The following is an 18,583-nucleotide window of genomic DNA, read 5'->3' as shown; positions in this document are numbered from 1 at the left end:
GGCAAACAATTTATTTTGAGATGCGTTCTTTCACTTTTAGTCCAGTTTTATTTAAAGTTGTTACTTTTATACTTTTATAATGTCTTCTCTTCTTCTGGACTCTCAGTTCAGATGGAAATGGCGCCTCCCTGTGGTGTGGTGTTTACATTATTTTTACTTACTTTTCTGCCTTATGTTTGGTTCACAGTGTAGTTAAAAGAGGCCCAAATCTGACCTTTTTGTCCCATGAGACCTAGAGCTGATTTTTTTCTTCAATTCTGACCCAGACCACTTTCATTCTTGACCATAAATTAGATGCATGTCAGATTTATTTAGGGAACGTTCAGGATGGAGGTTTTGTATCATTACGTACTTTTCCAAAAATACCTGGAATCAATAATCTCTCAATAGATTACCCAGATTATAAACAACTTTCCCTGTACTATTAAATGTCTGGGTGTGATTAATTAATTGTTCTTTAATTTCAGCCTTTGTCTTAAAATTGACTTTTTGCTGCTGTTGCCTGCTTTTGCAAGCAGGTCTCTAGATTTCAATTTTATTAAACAACAACTTACATTTTTATCAACTACAAAAATGCATCATTGCAAATGTGTGTGAGTCATTCAGAAAATGCAGCCACAGTACTAGAGGTGAGGGCAGTTTTTATGTTTTAGCCTTTGATCGAGTCTTTTAGTATTTATCTGGAACCACTCTTGAGCCGTATGTTTTGTGTAATTCATTAATAAATAAATGTAAGCAGGCTGAGTTGGTTTGAACTGTAGGAATAAAGCAAATAAATAAATATTTGTGCTGTTATTGTTCTTATGATTTTTGCAGCGCTATACTGGAGGAGGAGAAGAGTATACAAGAGGAGAGACTGAGGGAGGAGATGAGGAGGCAGGTCACCGTTTCCTGGGACTCTGGAGGTTCAGATGAAGCTCCACCTAAAGTAAGACTTCACTGACACATTTATCTTTTTCTTCTTTCTACTGCTGCTACATTCTGTTTCTATGAGGCGTTTGAACATGATGACAAACTCCAGCCTACTGGTATCTTTCTGTCTTTAGCCCAGTCGACCAGGCTATCCCAGTCCTCGCATCAGTGGAAGCTTCTTTTCCACCTCCCAACACATCCCCTTCCAGGTAAACCAAACCAGGATCAAACTAAAAAGAACGATTTTAATAAGTAATGCAATACTGCTTGAATTGGACACAAATCTCTTATATTATTACTGTTTATCTTCTGTTGTGTTTTGCAACTTAAAATGTGTGCGAAGCCCTCAAAAAACAGTTGTTATGGAAATTTGGTGACCCTAAGAAGCTGTTCTTTGCTACACTTTAATAGCGTAACATGAGATTTGAACATTTGTTTTTTACATTGTGACTTGTTTTAATCGTTTTGTCTTTTCTTGACATAAAGATAAACTCACATCAACCTCACCTGAGCCAGGAAAAAAGCTATTTACTGCCCTAAAAGTTCACGTCCACACAGTACAAGAAATGAATATCAATGTTGGCAAGTCTGAAAGTGATCAAAAAGTACTTTAAATATGTTTGGAACTACAAATAAACTTTATGAAATATTTTAATCGTATTAATACTTTTTCTGAACCTTCACTACATAAATCACTTATGTATATTATCAAATTTAAGCATAAGACAGTTATCAAAGGCACATAAATAAATGCAGGGATTTATTTACCTGCAACAGTTTCTGAGAAAAAAAGCACATCAGTTTGCATGCATGCTGTTGAGGTGTGTAGGTGTCTGGCTGAGGGGCTGTTACCCCTGGATTGACACAGATCAGTGTGACTCTGTGCTGCATGGGTCAAAACAAAGAGAGACAGAAGAGAGCAATGTGTTCTCTCAATCCTCTCCTCGTGAACGGAGCAGACGGAAGGCATTTCCTGTTGTGCTAAAAGCTGCTCACACATGGCCTCGCAGACACAAATCAAAACCACCGTTTTGTCTCTATGGCAAAAACACAACTCTCAATCTTATTTTTATAAAGAATCTGAGTATATACTTAGTTACCGTACATACAAGTCCAGAGTCTTCAATTGTTTTAAAGGCGACTTATTATAATTCCTTAAACAGATTAAGATAGGTCTTTGGGCTACACAAACCTTGTTCATTACATTTTTTGCTCCAATTAAATCGTTCTTAAATAATAAGATTTTAGTCTGCTCAGTTCTGCCTATATTGAGCTCCTTACAAATTGAGCTGTTTTAGGGTGTCTTGTCACTTTAAATCCAAATAAGTTGTGGCTGGCCACGCCCCCCAAACCCAACGTTAACACTCCCACGTGAAAACGGCTGCAAAGAAATGCACAATTACACAACCATACGTCTTTGAAAAGCATTAATAGAGCCTCCTGCACAACCAACATGAATGCAGCAAGTGGTTTCGGGAATGGTATGTCAACAACAAAACACTTGTCTTGTCCAGCAGCCATTACACAGCGAATACAGCAGTAAAACCAGCTGGACAAATACGCTGGAGCTCAGCTAGGGTTGCTAGGTAACGGGCTAGTTTTAGAAACGGCTTGTTTTCCAGTCACCTAAAAACATTAATTTATTGTAAAAAACAAAAAAAAAAGTTTTTTTTTTTTTTTTTTTAGAAATGGAAGAACAAAAACGTGCAGAAACCTCAGCCGATTTCATCCAGCCATTAACTTAACAGCAACCGCTCCTTCTGAGCCAGCAGTGGGCAGATGACTGCTAATGCTGAGTTTCTTTATGCCTAAAAGAAAGCATTATTCACACAATAAAACGAAACATTGCTTGTCTCTTCCTGCCTCCAGCCGTCGCCTGGTGGTGTTGGAGGAGTAGGAGGCAGCTATTCCCCTTCTGACTCGTGGAATCAGCTCAGACCTGAACATGCACCACTGTGGAACCCAAATGTGGAGGTAAAATTGAGTTGCTTATGTCCTCTATTAGTACCGACAGAAGCCATTATTTTTTTTATTTTTCAGTCTTCAAAGTATCCTTTAAAAGTCTTAAATTAACGTGTCTAAAAATTAAGGCCTTCAAATGTTTTCAATTAATTTTTTAAAATGTAATACGTTGATCCCAGATCTTACATTTTGTCTTGACAAACTATTTTGTTTTATATTAAATGCGGGACTTTTCTGTCAGGCAAACGGTGGAGTTGCTCGGAGACATCTGTGTTGCTTTCTGTGACTTGAGGCACTTAAAGCTACCTCTAACCAGCTGCTAACATACCCTTCTAGATTGCTAGCTTGTGTCTATCGTGGATAAGTGCAAATTTATGTTGAGTTGGTTGAACGACATTCGTTTTCACTTCTGTTGCCAACCCAAACGAGGCTATGCACATTTTGTACAAAAATTTAAAATAAATAAGAAATAAGGTTGGTACTATGAGGGTTAAGGCTGTAGAGATCGGTAAGCAGTGTGAGAAACACAAAAGCCGCTGCCAATAGTCACAAAAAGACCCCAGAAATTTCACATTTTTTGTTATTCTATTTAATTCAAAAATACTTTATTAATCCCAAAGGGAAATTAAATTAATTTAATTTAAATTAATTAGGCTAATTAAATTAGGCTGGATTGTAGCAGGATTCCCCAGCTGTCCCCTGTATTTAGAGTTTCTTTGGCCTTAAATTTTATTCAAGGTGGCATTAAATTGGCTTTAAATCTGGGCAAAAAGATTTAAATCCGTTTTAAAAGTCTTAAATCTGACTTGCTGAAACATGCATATATCTTGGTCTTGCATAGTTCTAAGTGCTGCATTACAGTATTGCTTTTAGCATTAGCGTTAATTGAACATTTACATATAATTTGATTCTATAAAAGTTGCTTGAATCTGAAGATAGTTTTACCATAACTTAAATCTCCCTTTCATGTCTTATTTATGTAATTATCTTGGAATATTAAATGTCAGTTTGAAACACTGCAGTATACGCTGCTCTTTTTTCATTTTAGATGCGATTCAGCCTCCTTCTCTTTTCAGTAGCTACCTGTGAAATAAAAGCTGACCATATCTTTTTGCTTTTTTTTTTTTTGATTTGCTTGTCTTTTTGTTCTCCAGGAGAGACTGGATGTGAACCAGGCTCTGATGGAGGAGACGCTGATAAAGCAGCAGCAGGAGATGGAGGAAGACCAGCGGTGGCTGGAGCAGGAGGAGAGCCACATGGTAATGAAACTCACACAAAAAGCAGATTTTATGTCAACCAAAGTGAGGGTATGTGATCATAACCGTTTGTTTTCACTGCCAATTAGCAAGAATACAAAATATTACCCAGACAAGGAAATAAGTCACATGAGCTTTGATTTTCACATTTGCTATTCAGATTAGAAATTGTCCCAGACTTTGTTTGTTCACACACGTAGTGGGATGTTGAGAAATAAAATAGAAAACAATGTGAAACACCAGATGAATGAGTTGGGTTATAAAACAACATCCCAAACTTTGAAAATAACCAAGTTCTGCTGATATCACCTCTCCGAGAATCTGTTCTTTATGAAGTGGCAACAATGTCAAAAGAGAGTCCTGCTCATCTAACTATGATGGGATGCTTTATGTCAAAGGATATCAATCATAGAATGGTCTAGTTAAAACCCTCAATCTGTGAAAATACCCACAGACTCCATCCAACCTTATGAGCTAGTTTGCAAAGTAGAGGAAGGAAAGTTTCGGTCTCTAGATCAGACTCCGGTCCTTGACACCTGGATCAAATGAAGGGCTGAAAACCAGACCAACATGCCAAGGAGGAAACTCAGCCTCTGGACTCGCGTGTGTTGGAGAAGAAATTCATCCAAAAGTTGCAGACACTTGTGTTGGCCTATTACATACGAAGTAAAAGCTTGTTGTGATCACAAAATGTGATATTTGTTGCCAAAAGAATCGAGCAGAAAGATTGAGAAGCAAAACAAAACCAAAAAAATAAGGCTCCGTTTTATGTGCAGAGATTTGTGCCGGCTGTTTTTGCCAGTAGAGCTCCAAAATATCTTTTTCAGATCGCTAACCTGGCTCTGCTGTGCAGGTTTGATTTATCTTGTCAGACAGTAAAACCATCCGAAAAGCAGCCAAAAATCGATCTTTTAACAGCTCTGTTTTTCTACTCTCCTCATTTCTTCTCTTGATTTGATTGGCTGTCCTTTGGGTTTTCAGCCAGATGTGGACCTGAATGACAGAAGGCTTGTGTCTTTCATATTTCACTCTAACTTCACATGTATTTGACCTGCTCTTCATGTCTCGATCAAATCTATTGTGTCACTCAGAGCAGGTCAAAACTTTGGGAAAGCATGTTTTTATACTTCACATGTTGGAAGGAAGGCTCGTCTTCCGTCTGTCTCAAGTCTTAACGTATCCAGAAAACACCGACCATTAACCTCCTCATAACTAAACCACAAACCCAACAGCAGAGAGCAGACTCTTTTTTTTTTAACGTACATTAACTTTGGATTATTTTCACTGGGCCAGTCTGAAATTTAATTTGGACCTCATTCCATTTGCATGATTTATTTAGAAACAAATGGGATTAGCTTACCGATGCCGTGTAATTCATGCTAAAACAAATAAAAACATTGCATAAAGATCCCAATGTGTTTCTTGCATCCTTGTTTTCTGTCCTAGATTCATTCGTTGAGTTCTTCTTTCCTTACTTCTTTGTCCTGACTGTAGATCTGAGCCTGTGTAGGAATGTGCTGCCTTATTTGAGGGGCATGTTCTCTTGTTTTTCCCATTTTGAACAGAGTCTAAGTGTGTTGCATCAAATTTCTAGCCTAATTAAAAAGGGAGGCTGGGCTGATAAATGATGCTTTTCAACTACTGTTAGTTGATTAAAGTAGAAACTATAAAATCCTTCAGTAATATTTATGCTAATGTTGAAAAAATATTCCTCGAAGTAGGTTATTTTTCCCAAACAGAATAGATTTACTGAAATTAAAGATTGGATTTTTTTTCTTAAGTCTGGAAAATGTTTATTTTAAGGCATTTATCTCAATTTACCAGGTGTGTCTATGGAGTGATTGTTTTATAATTGTTCATATGGATTGGGATGCTGGCTGTGGATTTTTGATCTTATGGAATAACGATGTTTGACGTAAAAGTAAAGAATGTCTGGCGAAAGTGACACATGGAAGAACAAAGAGTGAAAAGCAGAAACGCAAAGAGACACGTAAAGTGCGAGAGGAGGACAGAGGGAGGGAGGAAGGAAGTGGGATTGGCAGCAGCAGCGCAGAGGGAGGAATGAGGGAGATTCAGGGGGATGGAAAGAGTGGGAGGGAAAAAGGGAGGGAGGAACATCTGAAGGAGAGAGAAAGAGAGTGATGCAGTTGGATCGTTTCTTTTCCAGGATTTTGTCTCTGCGTTTCAGTGGAACTTTTCGTTCTCCGGAAAAAAAAACAAAAAAACTTTCTCCGTTTCTTCTTTCCCCTCTGACTCAGTTTTTCTTTCTCTCTTCATTTATTTTCTCTGTCTTCCAACCCCTCTTGTGTTTTAAATTTTTTTTTTCTTCATCCTTCTTTCTCTGACACTTTTTGTTCCCATCCCGACTCTTCTTTCGATGGCCTCTTCGTTCGGTCGCCCGTCTTCCTCACGCTGTGTTCTGTCAGGATGCATCTCTTCAAGGCGTGCTTCACCAAAACGGTACTGAGGCAGAGAGAAGAGGAAGGAGCCTGTCTCTCTGACCACAGATTTTATTTTGGAAATAAGAGATGCTGTAGCCGCCGTCGTTACTGGATCTCATAACTCTGACATTGCGCTCGGGTTGCAGCTACCTGTTGAGATATGCTGCTTGGTTTGAATTGTTTCTTGTTTCAAGATGACTGATCAGAATATCTAAATGTGTGCACCATTAAAAAGCATAAAAGCAGTGTGCTTGCTTTTTTTTTTATTGTTGAAATTCATAAAGTGATACTTTATTTCTGCTGTTTTAGTAAGTGCATGCTCAGTTTGAGTGTTTCTCTCTGCAGAAACCAGAGTCCAGGAACAGCAGAGGCAGCATCGACAGAGAAGACGGCACTCTGCAGGCACCGGTCAGTCAAAAACATTTTCTGCATGAAAGCTACGAAAGTCTGCACTGTTATTAATAGAGCAACAGCTCAAACGGGTGATGTGGATTTGCAGGAGAAAGAGAGAAGTGAGGAAACAAAAGGGAATGTTTTCATTCATGGGAAACAGAGAAAACAGACAGCAGGGCAAGCAGAGAAAGTATTTTTGTCTGTGTGCTGCGAAGGGCACTGCCTACATACCAGCCGCCTAACCACAGAGCACCATGGGAACGTTAAATCCAGAAGGAAGGCGTGTTTATGATAACTCTGAATATGCCCTTCGAATGTCTTCTTTCACTTGAAAAGCAATAAGCTGCCTAAATTAAAGCTGGCTCTGTTAGAAACATGAAACTGTTTCCTAACACTAAGCTCTGTGTGTGTGTGTGTGTGTGTGCGTGCGTGCGTGCGTGCGTGCGTGCGTGCGTGCGTGCGTGCTGGGATGTGTGTGTGTGTCTGAACAGGGAGGAAGTCATCATATCTACCAGCCTGTCGGGAAACCAGGTACATAAAATGATTCATTCCAGTCTGAAACATTCTGATTCATGAGCATACAGTCAAACCTGCTCTAAATTTAGTGTAAAATAAAATCTGTTGGATATAAAGCACTAACTGCTGCGCTATCATTATTACTTTTTATATACCCTTTATTATAAAAATCATCTTTAAATCATGATCCCTTTTTCATCCGAGTACATTATTGTTAATTATCGTTTCCTCAAAATCCTCTATGTCAAATCAAGTCAAGAAATGTGTGGATGAATTCATCTGGAATGATTTAATGAATGTTGCATGAAGAACGACATGAATGTGTTGTAGAATGAATAAATGAATGAACCAGTGAATATGTGCATGGATAAATGAGTCTATACCTGCATGAGTACATTAGTGAATTAACAAACGAACGAATGAAAGAATGGGTAAATAAAGGAGTGATGGAATTACTAGATGGTTTGAGACTTTAAAGAATGACTGGATGTCACTTGCATGCATGGATGAATTTATTTTTGCAAAATTGAAAGACTGAATGAATGCTGGAATCAAAAATTGGACAAATGTATAAAAATTAAGTTCATGCACCCACGGATGGGTGCACGAATGAACTGAATCACTTAAGCTGGACCGTAAAGAGAAATTCATCATAAACCAATATGAAATACAAATATGTAAAAAAGCCTGAGTATCTCTTAAAGTGCAAAATTATCCAGAAAATAATGACACTATTAATGGACTTTTAATGCAAGTTTTAATGGAAAGTGTTAAAAGTGTCATTATTTACCAAATGACACTTCTTGACAAAATCCATAAGCATTCATGAAAACGCCTTCATCTTCATTGCAGGTGTGATGTCGTGTTTATAACAGTGTCATGTCAGTCTTGTGCAAATAAAGTGTTACCACAATCCTTTACAAATAAGTACTTGTGCTGCACAATATGCAGCTTTCTTTGTTAAGACGGGCAGTTTAAGCTGTGGGATATTTTGAAACATGTAAATGTGATAAGTAAGACTGAGGCTGTGTTTCTGCAGAGCATGTAGCCCCTCCCAAGAAGCCGCCCCGCCCTGGAGCTCCCCTCACCAACCTGGCCAATCTGAGCCCAGTGGACAGCTACAACGACGGAGTCAAGGTACGCATGAACGCAAAATAATTGGACGTTTGAGGAAAAAATAATATCCATTTGATTTTTTTTTCTTCATCTGAATTAATTGAAGATTTTTGTGTAAATACTTGACATTATGCTTTGCCTTGTCATGCTTACCTTTGGCTCTAATGTCGTTTCCTTTTTCCCTCTTAACTCTTTTCCTTCTCTTCAAACCTTTTTCTGCTCATTTCTCATCTTTTTTTTCTTGTCACATGTTCCTCCGCATCCTTTCACCCATTGAATCACACAACTACTTGCTTATTTTGTTTTTCGCACAATTCACTCTACAATCCCTTCCAACGTTTCTGCACTCGAACACACCTTCATAACTGCCCATAGCCGTGGAGGGTAAGCAGATCTGTGTGTGTGTGTGTGTGTGTGTGTGTGTGTGTGTGTGTGTGTTACCATTCTAGAGTTAGTTAGCTGATAGTTACCATCACCTCCATTCTTAACATGTGTTACTGTTAGTGATTTCTACACCAGAGGCAAATTAAAAGAGCAGGACAGAAAACATTTAATCCTATTTTCATTCAAACTTTTGAAGCAGTATGTTATCCTACTGCTGAGATGCTAATCATCTTAGCACCATTAGCATTGGATTGCTGGTTTCCGTGAAGCCAAGATTCAAATTGTTTCCCATTTCTGAGGTATGTTTCCAAAGAAGAGACCTTTTTGTGATAGGTGGAGGAAATCCTTCTTTTTCACCTTCTCACTTTCACAAATTTCACTCTTTTTGTCTTAATTTTTTAGACTAAGGGAAAGGAAAAATGCTAAATCTGTCATTTTCAGTCCTGGTCACTTATCGAATCAATGTATTTCCATAAAAAAAAAAAAGTTTATTTTTAACAATATTATCTGTTTTCTTTTGATAATATGTAACTATTTTAGAGAAGCGTATCTTTTTATGTCTGACAAGTGGCTTTGATATTGACTTATCTTCACTGAAAACTCAAGTATTGGCTGATTATTGGTGCTTCCTACTTTTGAGATTTGCAGATTTTCTGTCTTTTTAATATAATATTTAGAATGTAAGTGTAAAAATCATTTAATTGCAGGTTGTGTCATCTGGTCCGGATTAACACCTCATGTACTTTTCACTCTGTAGAAATTCCATCTAGTCATCACATGTAGAGCATGTTAAAGATATATTACGCATGTGCACGCACTGCCACCCAGTGTTGAGTCTCCTGTACTGCAGTCATGTACTCTGACAATATCAGTCGAAAGCTGCGGGTGTTTTAAACATTTAGCTCTTTCTTAGAGGATCCCATTTCAGAAAGTTATTTGCAAGAAAAACTAACTTAATCTATTTGCTAACGTGTTGATGAATCCGTGCTCACGGTGCGGCCAACTGTTCCAGCTCCAGCCCCAGGAGATCAGCCCACCCCCCACTGCCAACTTGGACCGCTCGAACGACAAAGTGTACGAGAATGTGACGGGGCTGGTTAAAGCCGTGATTGAAATGTCCAACAGGATCCAGCCTGCTGCGCCAGAGGAGTACGTCCCCATGGTCAAGGTAATGACCGGCTATCGACACGGTCCGTTTAGCTTAAATAAAACGTTCGAAAGCGAAATCCATCGAATGCGGATGTTTGCTTTGGCAGGATGTCGGTCTGGCTCTGAGGACTCTCCTGGCAACGGTGGATGAAACGATTCCTGTGCTGCCAGCCAGCACACACAGAGAGGTATCCGCCCACAAGTTACCATTAGAACCTGTAACCATATTCAGATCATTCATGAGTGAGCTTAACTAGAAAAACCTTCTCTTTTGAAAAGTGTTTGAGCTTTTTCTACACTTTCTCATCATTCAGTCACACACTTCAAGATATTTGGAAATGTTCCATAAATTTAAAAAAAGCGTGGAATGTATGTGAATTCAGCCCTATTTACATTGACGCTCCTAAATGAAATCCAGCACTTTCAGAAGTCACTTTATTAGTAAATGAGTCCAGATATGTGTCGTTTAATTTCAGTATAATTCCAGCTGTTCTGTACACGTTTCTGATGTTTGTCAGAGAACCTAATTGACCAAACAGCATCATGAAGACCGACCAACACAATTTCAGGGAGAAAGTTGTGGAGAGGTTTAAAGAAGGTTTAAGTTATAAAACTAAATCCTGAACCTTAAAAAAAACACAAGTCCAAAACTTCTAGATGACAAAAAAATTAAATTGTTGGCCTTCATGCAAATCACTACATGTGTCAGAAGACTAACCTTCCACATTTACATGGGCATAAATAATTGGAATATACAACCGATCGGAATAAAACTATTCGCTATTCAGAATATTCTGATAGGATTTAGCTCAATTGGAATTAAATTGTTACCCAGATGAGAGGGGGAAGTTTATTACGATTGATAATCTGAATACATTTCAATCAGATTAAGGAATTAAGTAAAGGTGTGAGAGCTAAAATACAGGCAGTTCATAAAGAAAATTCAAGTAAGGTTGCTAAAGATTTGAGCAAAAGTTCCGCTTTCAGTAGGACTTCTACTGAAAATCCCAATGAAATATATCAAAGTTTCTGGTTATGTCACCAAATGTTTACAAGCTCAAATTGGATTAATATTTTAAGACTGTTTGAGCAGGCAGGCCATTCCTGCTACTTACGTCTGTGCACTTTGCACTCCGACAGATTGAAATGGCCCAAAAGCTGCTGAATTCTGACTTGGCCGAGTTAATATCAAAGATGAAGCTAGCACAACAATACGTCATGACGAGGTGAGGACCAGCGCGGTGCAAATGTTTCACTCATTCAAGATGTTTTTTATTATTTTACGTGGAGTCAAATTATACAAGTTGTGTTTGTTCTGCACAGTTTACAAAAGGACTACAAGAAACAGATGCTAATGGCAGCTCACGCTCTGGCGGTCGACGCCAAGAACCTGCTGGACGTCATCGACCAATCACGACTCAAGATGATCAGCCAGATCCGCCCACAGTAGTCCTGGATCCAGGCACCCCAAAGAGCGCTGTGGAGGCCAGCGGATCCGTACACGGACTGTTTGTTGGATATCTGCGAAGGATAGATGAAAACAAGGGACAGATGTGTGGACAGCAGACATGACTGAAACAATCAGCCCTGATTTTCTCCTCTGAAAAACATCCACCGCTTCCCTTCTTTCTGGAAACACTCGCGTTTTGGTCCACTTTAGTATTTTCTACATTGTTCTGACGTGACACAGAGAAGCACCATCGTCGATCGGAAAACTTACGAAAACAGACAAAAACAAAGGATTTGAAGGACGTCACAAAAAAAGTGGAACTGAAGCCATGTTGAAAAGGACAATGAAGATGTTTTGTAATATTTTAAATGTGCTTTTTGTAACTATATTGTTGTTGTCATCTGCCTTGATCATTGCAGTATGTCCGTTAGCTCTCCAGTCTTCCCTTTGAACAATGTATGAGTAATTATTTACAGTAGAGCTGCCCACTAAAGTCATAACATCTCATTTCCCCCGCCTCTAAAGATCGCTTTATCTCAGGTGGCATGACAGATGGTTTGTTTTTCTTTTTTTATAGCAACAGTTTTGTTGTTTTTTCTTAGCGGAAAAAATCGAAAACTGCTACCTTACACTGTTTAACTTAACATAAATATTAATATACAAAAAAAGGTTTATATTTAACATAAATCTGAGTTATAAACTGTAAGGAAACATGGAGAGAGAAGACTGAGGGAGGAGCGGAGGGGACAGACAGAGAAGAGACTTTAGGACTTCCTGAGCCACATGTTTGCGATTTGACTGACTAGGGCCGCGTCATTTTCAAGCCTTGATGATGTTAAGAATTTCAAACAGACTAAAATGATCTACAGTCCTCTCACTAACATGAAGTATGCATCGTTAAACCAATGATTACCTTTTTTTTTTATGTAGCAGAAATGTTTCCAGCTTTGGAAAAACTGGTTTTCTCAACGTGAATCATTATTATTATAACTGGCTAGAGAGCGTAACTAAAAATACGATGTAAAAAGGAAATCCCCTCATGGTTGTACCGTTTCTCTCCTTCTCCACACAGGAGTTGTTTTTGTCTCTTTCTCTTGTTTTGCATCTTTATTTCTCTGTTACCTTTCCAGTTCTCTAGTTTCTCCTTCCTCATTTCTTCCCTCTCCCCTGTGCTGAGCAGTTTTCTCAGGAAGGAGACACTTGTATAGTTGCTAAACTAAGCAAATAAAACACTATTATTATTATTATTATCAAGAAGCATTGCCAGTGGTCTTCATTCTGCATCTCAACCATCAGAACACAATTTGTTTAATTTATTGAAACCACATTTAACGCTTGTCAAAGCATTTCAATTGAGGTCAGGTCTGAGCTTTGACTGGGCCATTACACCACTTTGTTGCACATTTGCTACTGCATTTTGGATCGTTGTAGTCGGTCGTAACTCAGTTTGAGTTGGACTCAGCAACTACAAAATGTCCAAGTCAGCTTTGGTTTAAGTCAACCCTTTGCCAATTCATACCTGTTTTTCGAGCTAACAATAAAACCTTCTTACTTCTATTTTGTACCAGAATACGAACTATTTTGTAATCACATGCTTTAGTTTTCTTGGTAGTTCAGCTTTGTCATAAATTATTGAGAGAAAAGTCATTATTATTCCCTATTGTCACTGCCTGTGTGGATCAGCTGACTCTTATGAAATAAGGCTCTAATCAAACTGAAATGGTAACTTTTTTTTCTCTGCCAGCTGGGAGAAGGTAAGTGCTTTTTTGAATGATGTAACCCAAAGACTTCACAGCACCCTCTGAGGAAATGATCAAAATTTACTTTGTCCCAAAAAGCAGAAATTAACAACCCCAAGGTGGCTACAAATTGTTGTTAGAAGATGTACCTTGGCAGATGGCAATATTTTATTCTTGGAAAAGAAATGCCTTACCTTGTCCCATGGCAGCCAAACAAACCCAGGTGATCATTCCTTCTTCTTCTGTGAAGGTTCTTGTGGGCTAAGTAAGATTACTGTATTGCTGATGCAGATAATCTTATAGAAAAGAATGTTTGTTTAAATGAAAGTATTTCATTATTTCTGATCAAACAACTCTTAAATGCCTTCATCTACAATTCACCCAAAGGTGAGAGATTCTAAGAAGATGTTTTGGGACAAAATTAACATTTTTGGTAATCAAACACACCATCTCTACAGTGAAGCCTGATGCTGGCGGCTTCATACTCCACAATTGATTCTCATCAGTCTTTGAAGACTTGTAGATGAAGACAGGAACACAAGTCATTCAAATAACTATGACTGACTCAGTTTGAGCTTTTTGGTTCGGAAGAATAGAGATAAAATGCAGCGCCCTGATTGAGACGTTGCCAAGCAGGTGCATTCTCCATTTAATATCTGCATGGGCTTATGCAATGCTTTAAATTTACTTGAAATTATTTTTGTAAAACTCCATTATCGTTTTGACACTGAACGTGTTTTTATTTTTTGCACGTTCTGGTACATTCAACATTAGCAAAGCACCTCCAAGGCTGAAGGTAAGTTCTGGATGGTGTCTCAAAAAGTTTCGAACAACCAAACTTGTATTTGTTTTTATTTGGATTCAAAGCTAACCCAAATGATTAGCTTACCGTCTGTTTATTAATTTGCTAATTATGCCTACTAAATACAACGAAAACAAGAGATTCTGCTTACGAACCGCGAATGAAACTAAATAAAATTGAGACGTAAAAAAAAACATGTTTCCGCCCGGTTTCGAACCGGGGACCTTTCGCGTGTGAGGCGAACGTGATAACCACTACACTACGGAAACCCACGATGTGTCACAACAGAGACACCGACTCCCTACGATTTTTGTTTTACAGATGAAGGTGGGTAAAAATGTTTCTTTGTTTGTTCTGTGTACTTTCGGTTAATAACATCGAAATTACAGCACATATATATGTATTATATATATGTATATATATATATGTACATATATGTATTGTTCAAATTGGGAAAAATAGATAATGGTCGAGCTGTATGACAGCATGCCTGGTGTTTCTGTTGTTTTGATCGGTACATTTACAAAAATCAAAGTGTCTTACTCGATTGTAACCCGTGGACCTCCAAGTCTTTAATCTCTTAACTTTTTACATTCATTCTCTATGGCAGTTCTTATTGCTACGGATGTAACACACTTTTTGGCCACTAGGGAGAGATGGGGGCGCTGTCTCATCTAATCATCGCGGTTTGTCTTCATTGGACTTCAGCAGTTCCTAACAACTTCGCTTTGCATTAACATTACAACTTGTTGATAACCAGTCTGTACAGTTAATTACTCAAACAAGTCGCGTCAAGTGGGTCTATACTAAGACTAAATGCGTAACATTCTCGTTCATAATTTGGGCCGTACTTGGAACAGAAACCAGGGGGAAACAGTGACATCTGGTGGCGGACTGGAATTACAGCATTTTTTTTTTGCATGGTTTCAATTCGAATTGTGTGCAGCGAAACTCCACATTTTCCTACCTACATATTTGAATTTACACGACTTATAAGGTTGTGGCTCTACTGTGTGTGGCAATGAACATAGTAGAGTGTTTACGGCTGAGTCACCTCCTTTATTTGTCAGGAATGAACTATGATACTCATACAGTCTACAAAGATGCATTTATGTAAAATTTAGACTGGAAAGATATTTCATAACTCATCCAATTGACATGTCAAATTACACTGAAAAACAGAAAAATATTAAAGCCCACAATCTTGAACCAATTTATTGCAAAGCATTTTATTCAGTGTCAGGTTTTGTCACTGTCCACATCTTTTTTTTTTTACTATCTCACTAAAGATCCATTTACCGTTTCAATTATTACCATGGCACTTACAGAACCTTAATAATGCATCGCCTCATAAATGCAGAAAATAATGAACCCAATAAATAAATAACCAACACAGAAAGCAAGCAGACAATATACAGATTTTTTATACTTTTATTGTGTTTTCTTAAAAAACAGCCATTTTAATCAAAGAGACCAAAGCCCATGTCGTCGTCTGACTCCTCAGACTCTTCCTTCTTCTCCTCTTTCTTCTCCTCTTCTTTAGCTGCAGAGATGAACATTAAACGTTTAGAGACACAAATATGACATTACAGAATCTACACTGAAAAAGATCTTTCAGTCATATGCAAAAGTATAGCTTATAACACTTGGAGAGACACCATTTTGGAATTAAATCACATTCAGATTGTGGAAAAGTACACGAATGTGACCACATCCATAATATATAAGTAAATGTTAAGGTCATTTACCTGGGGCGTCGCCACCAGCTGGAGCAGGTCCAGCGGCAGGCGCGCCAGCGGGGGCGCTTCCTCCGGCTCCAACGTTGCAGATCAGACTTCCGATGTCGATGCTGGACAAAGCCTACAATGACAGAATTCAAAGTTACTTCATTTATTCAGCTCTCTGTCAATCAAAAGTCTCCGCAGTTTTTCTTAAAATAAATACCAGCACTATCTACTTTTTGGCAGGCAGTGCATTTGATTGTAAATTTTTCAGATTAAATTCCGCCACATCAACGATCAACGAAAAGTTCATGAGACGTATAAATTCGGCCAAGTTTTAGAGAGGATAAAAACATTTAGCTGAATTAAGCACTATTACAAGTCAATTACATGATGAAAAGCTAAACTATAAAATGCCGTTTGCTGAAAGTTATGATCTTACAAAAATCCCAATGGTATTTCATCATTTACCAAAAGAGTTGATCATGTTTTTTAATGTGCCGCGATCTTACCTTGGCAAACAGACTTGGCCAGAACGGCTCCACAGTGACTCCGGCAGCCTTGATTAGAGCATTCAGCTTGTCCTCCTGAACACAGAAAATAGAAACATTTTCCATTTTTATTATTGAGCAAGCTTTATGTGGGGTTGTACACATCAACAACATAAAACCACTTGACGACCTACGACCTGATTTAGTCCTAAATTCCTAAACAGAAGGTAACTAGACAGCCATTCTTACTTCATCCCTGCAATCAACAGCCAGTGAAACCTTTAGTTTAACAAAATTATGTTCAATTTACTTTAAGAGGAGTCCATTTTTTAATCATAACAGGCAGTAAAAGTATACCTTATCTAACACCTGAACTGTCTTATCTATCCAAATAAAATTTTAACAATTTAAAGTTTCATTTTAGCACAGAGTACAACTAGAATGACTATTTCAAGGTAGTGTTCTCAGTTGCTGTTTTTAATAGCAGAAACAAACCCAAGCCTAAAGTGCTTTCACAAGTCAATCAACTAATAATATTCTACTCATCAAGACAGTCATAACAGAAAATATGATGAAAATGTAAGGGTGGAATAAAATAAAATTATGCCAAGTACCACCATTGATATTTGCTTTGGGTCAGTACTATTCAAACTGTTCAATATAAACCAAGAATCTAATCTAATGTCTTAATAAATTATTGATACCATGTAAATCGCCTGTCTTCAGTTCACCAGCATGCACATGTAGTTACACACAGCATCCGATCCCACAGCCATAATATTATGACAGCAGCTCAGAAGGTATTCAAAATCTTTTTAGCTGAGGTATTAGCTCCATTTATTGAAACCAAGAAAGCAAATTCACCACATTTTCTGATTTCACCAGACACATTTGGGACTTTCAACTCTGTCAGCTCTGTGAAATACATAAAAACCGCCTGCAGTATCTGTCAAAACAAACTTTTTATTCGAAAATAACCTACTGTATATTTCCTGAATTTCCCCTTTGAGGGACAATAACGGCTATTTCTATTCTAATCATAGCTACAAGCATGCCGCCATATTGGCCGGCACAAGCGGCTGTTTACACGCCTCTAGGTCCACGTTCATCATGTAGTTATCGGCCTCTTGTATTGAAGAACCGCTAAGTCAACACCAACTTAAATTGCATATGATATTAATTATGTAACCCAACAACCACCACACTGTTACTAATGGGCCACTAGCAGATAGCGCCCCGGCTGTCGGGAGTACTCTGACCGGGAGACTTACAGTGACGGTGACTTCATCGTCGTGGAGGATCAGAGCGGAGTAAATGCAGGCGAGCTCGGACACGGAGGCCATTGTAGATGTTGGATTTCAAAGTAGTGAGTTCGGATGCCTAAGTTTGATGGTGCTAGTCGCCGGATTGCGGGCCTTAGCTTCTGATGAAGAACCGAGCACCTTAGGCACGTTAACGTTCCTACAGCGGAAAAGGAAAGGCAGAGGGGCGGGCTTTCAATTTATGTACCAAACGTCTGATTTGCGTGGCGGTGACGCAATCACGCACATAACGTAAAATCCGCGTTCCTGTCGGACTCGAAATGATTTTCTAGCTTTTACATTTTTACTAATGAATCTGTTTAAGGTGTTTAAAATCAAATTTGTAATTTATTCTACTCACATTTTGTAGTGGTTATAATCGGAACTATCACTACTAATGGTTGTTAATGCCTCAAAATGTTTATTTTCATTTTGGATAGATGGAGCTAATTACAGGGAAATCCTGGAAGAAAATCTATTAGAGGCTGTGAAAAAGTTTGGGATAGAGGCTTAGCTTCTGAGAGGACGGGGTTTTAGCAAATATGTATCCTTAATTTTTTTTCAGTTTTTAATTAAAGTTTCAGAAACATTTACTACTTTCCACTGACATCACTTATTTGGCCTATTTGTGTTGGTTTTTGACTATTTAAAGTTGCAATATTATAAATGAGAATTTTTGTTTTTTATTTAGAAACATTTTAGATTTTTCTTCCTGAATGGAGTAAAAACAGTTTTTAAATTTTTTCTTTTGTTATACTTTATGCTTCTATTGTATTCCTGCACAAAATAGTTTCACACTCCTGTGGATTGATCTAAAGTACTGATCCACAGCACACAATATATTCTAAAATCTGTCTGTTGAAAAGGAAGAAAATAACCAGGAAAGCGTCAAAATGTTTGAATAAAGTCATTTAGGTAAACATGTATTAACAAAAGGTAATTGCATAAAA

The 18,583-nt window shown here is 38.1% G+C and overlaps 2 protein-coding genes and 1 non-coding gene across 11 annotated transcripts in view; 1 reads left to right on the top strand and 2 right to left on the bottom strand.

Moving 5' to 3' along the window:
- The window catches only part of ptk2aa (protein tyrosine kinase 2aa), a 69,146-nt gene extending 56,316 nt beyond the window's left edge, over positions 1–12,830 (top strand). For 5 of the 9 annotated variants that reach the window (XM_028035782.1, XM_028035781.1, XM_028035778.1 and 2 more), the window contains 12 exons: positions 817–928; positions 1,047–1,121; positions 2,782–2,886; positions 4,029–4,133; positions 6,917–6,979; positions 7,456–7,495; positions 8,520–8,617; positions 8,972–8,980; positions 9,993–10,148; positions 10,237–10,317; positions 11,270–11,355; positions 11,453–11,618. In XM_028035782.1, the coding sequence (XP_027891583.1) occupies positions 817–928; positions 1,047–1,121; positions 2,782–2,886; positions 4,029–4,133; positions 6,917–6,979; positions 7,456–7,495; positions 8,520–8,617; positions 8,972–8,980; positions 9,993–10,148; positions 10,237–10,317; positions 11,270–11,355; positions 11,453–11,579 (1,057 nt within the window). In that variant the 3' untranslated portion in view covers positions 11,580–11,618. Of the gene's footprint in view, positions 1–816; positions 929–1,046; positions 1,122–2,781; positions 2,887–4,028; positions 4,134–6,916; positions 6,980–7,455; positions 7,496–8,519; positions 8,618–8,971; positions 8,981–9,992; positions 10,149–10,236; positions 10,318–11,269; positions 11,356–11,452 lie in introns of all 9 variants that reach the window. The other 4 variants (XM_028035783.1, XM_028035784.1, XM_028035776.1 and 1 more) reach the window with 3 other exon arrangements.
- Positions 12,831–14,316: 1,486 nt separating this feature from the next.
- Positions 14,317–14,389, bottom strand: trnav-cac (transfer RNA valine (anticodon CAC)). Its single transcript has one exon. It is a non-coding gene; the product is annotated as a tRNA-Val (tRNA).
- Positions 14,390–15,533: 1,144 nt separating this feature from the next.
- On the bottom strand, positions 15,534–17,833 carry rplp1 (ribosomal protein lateral stalk subunit P1). The gene is made up of 4 exons (XM_028037191.1): positions 17,604–17,833; positions 16,354–16,428; positions 15,869–15,980; positions 15,534–15,663 (listed from the first exon to the last, which is right to left on the bottom strand). The coding sequence occupies exons 1-4, from the start codon at positions 17,673–17,675 to the stop codon at positions 15,581–15,583; spliced, it is 342 nt and encodes a 113-aa protein (XP_027892992.1). The 5' UTR covers positions 17,676–17,833; the 3' UTR covers positions 15,534–15,580.
- Positions 17,834–18,583: the final 750 nt, after the last annotated feature.

The sequence above is a fragment of the Xiphophorus couchianus genome, chromosome 13 (genome assembly GCF_001444195.1).
Source record: "Xiphophorus couchianus chromosome 13, X_couchianus-1.0, whole genome shotgun sequence".
Lineage (NCBI taxonomy): Eukaryota > Metazoa > Chordata > Actinopteri > Cyprinodontiformes > Poeciliidae > Xiphophorus > Xiphophorus couchianus.
This window is presented reverse-complemented; position numbering and strand designations above follow the sequence as displayed.

Bases quoted from the DNA above. Each gene is read 5' to 3' on its own strand.
- rplp1 (XM_028037191.1), bottom strand. From the start codon at position 17,675: ATGGCCTCCGTGTCCGAGCTCGCCTGCATTTACTCCGCTCTGATCCTC. The intron at 16,429-17,603 runs GTAAGTCTCCCG...TTCTGTGTTCAG, and splicing joins ACGATGAAGTCACCGTCACT to GAGGACAAGCTGAATGCTCT. The intron at 15,664-15,868 runs GTAAATGACCTT...TCATCTCTGCAG, and splicing joins AGCTGGTGGCGACGCCCCAG to CTAAAGAAGAGGAGAAGAAA.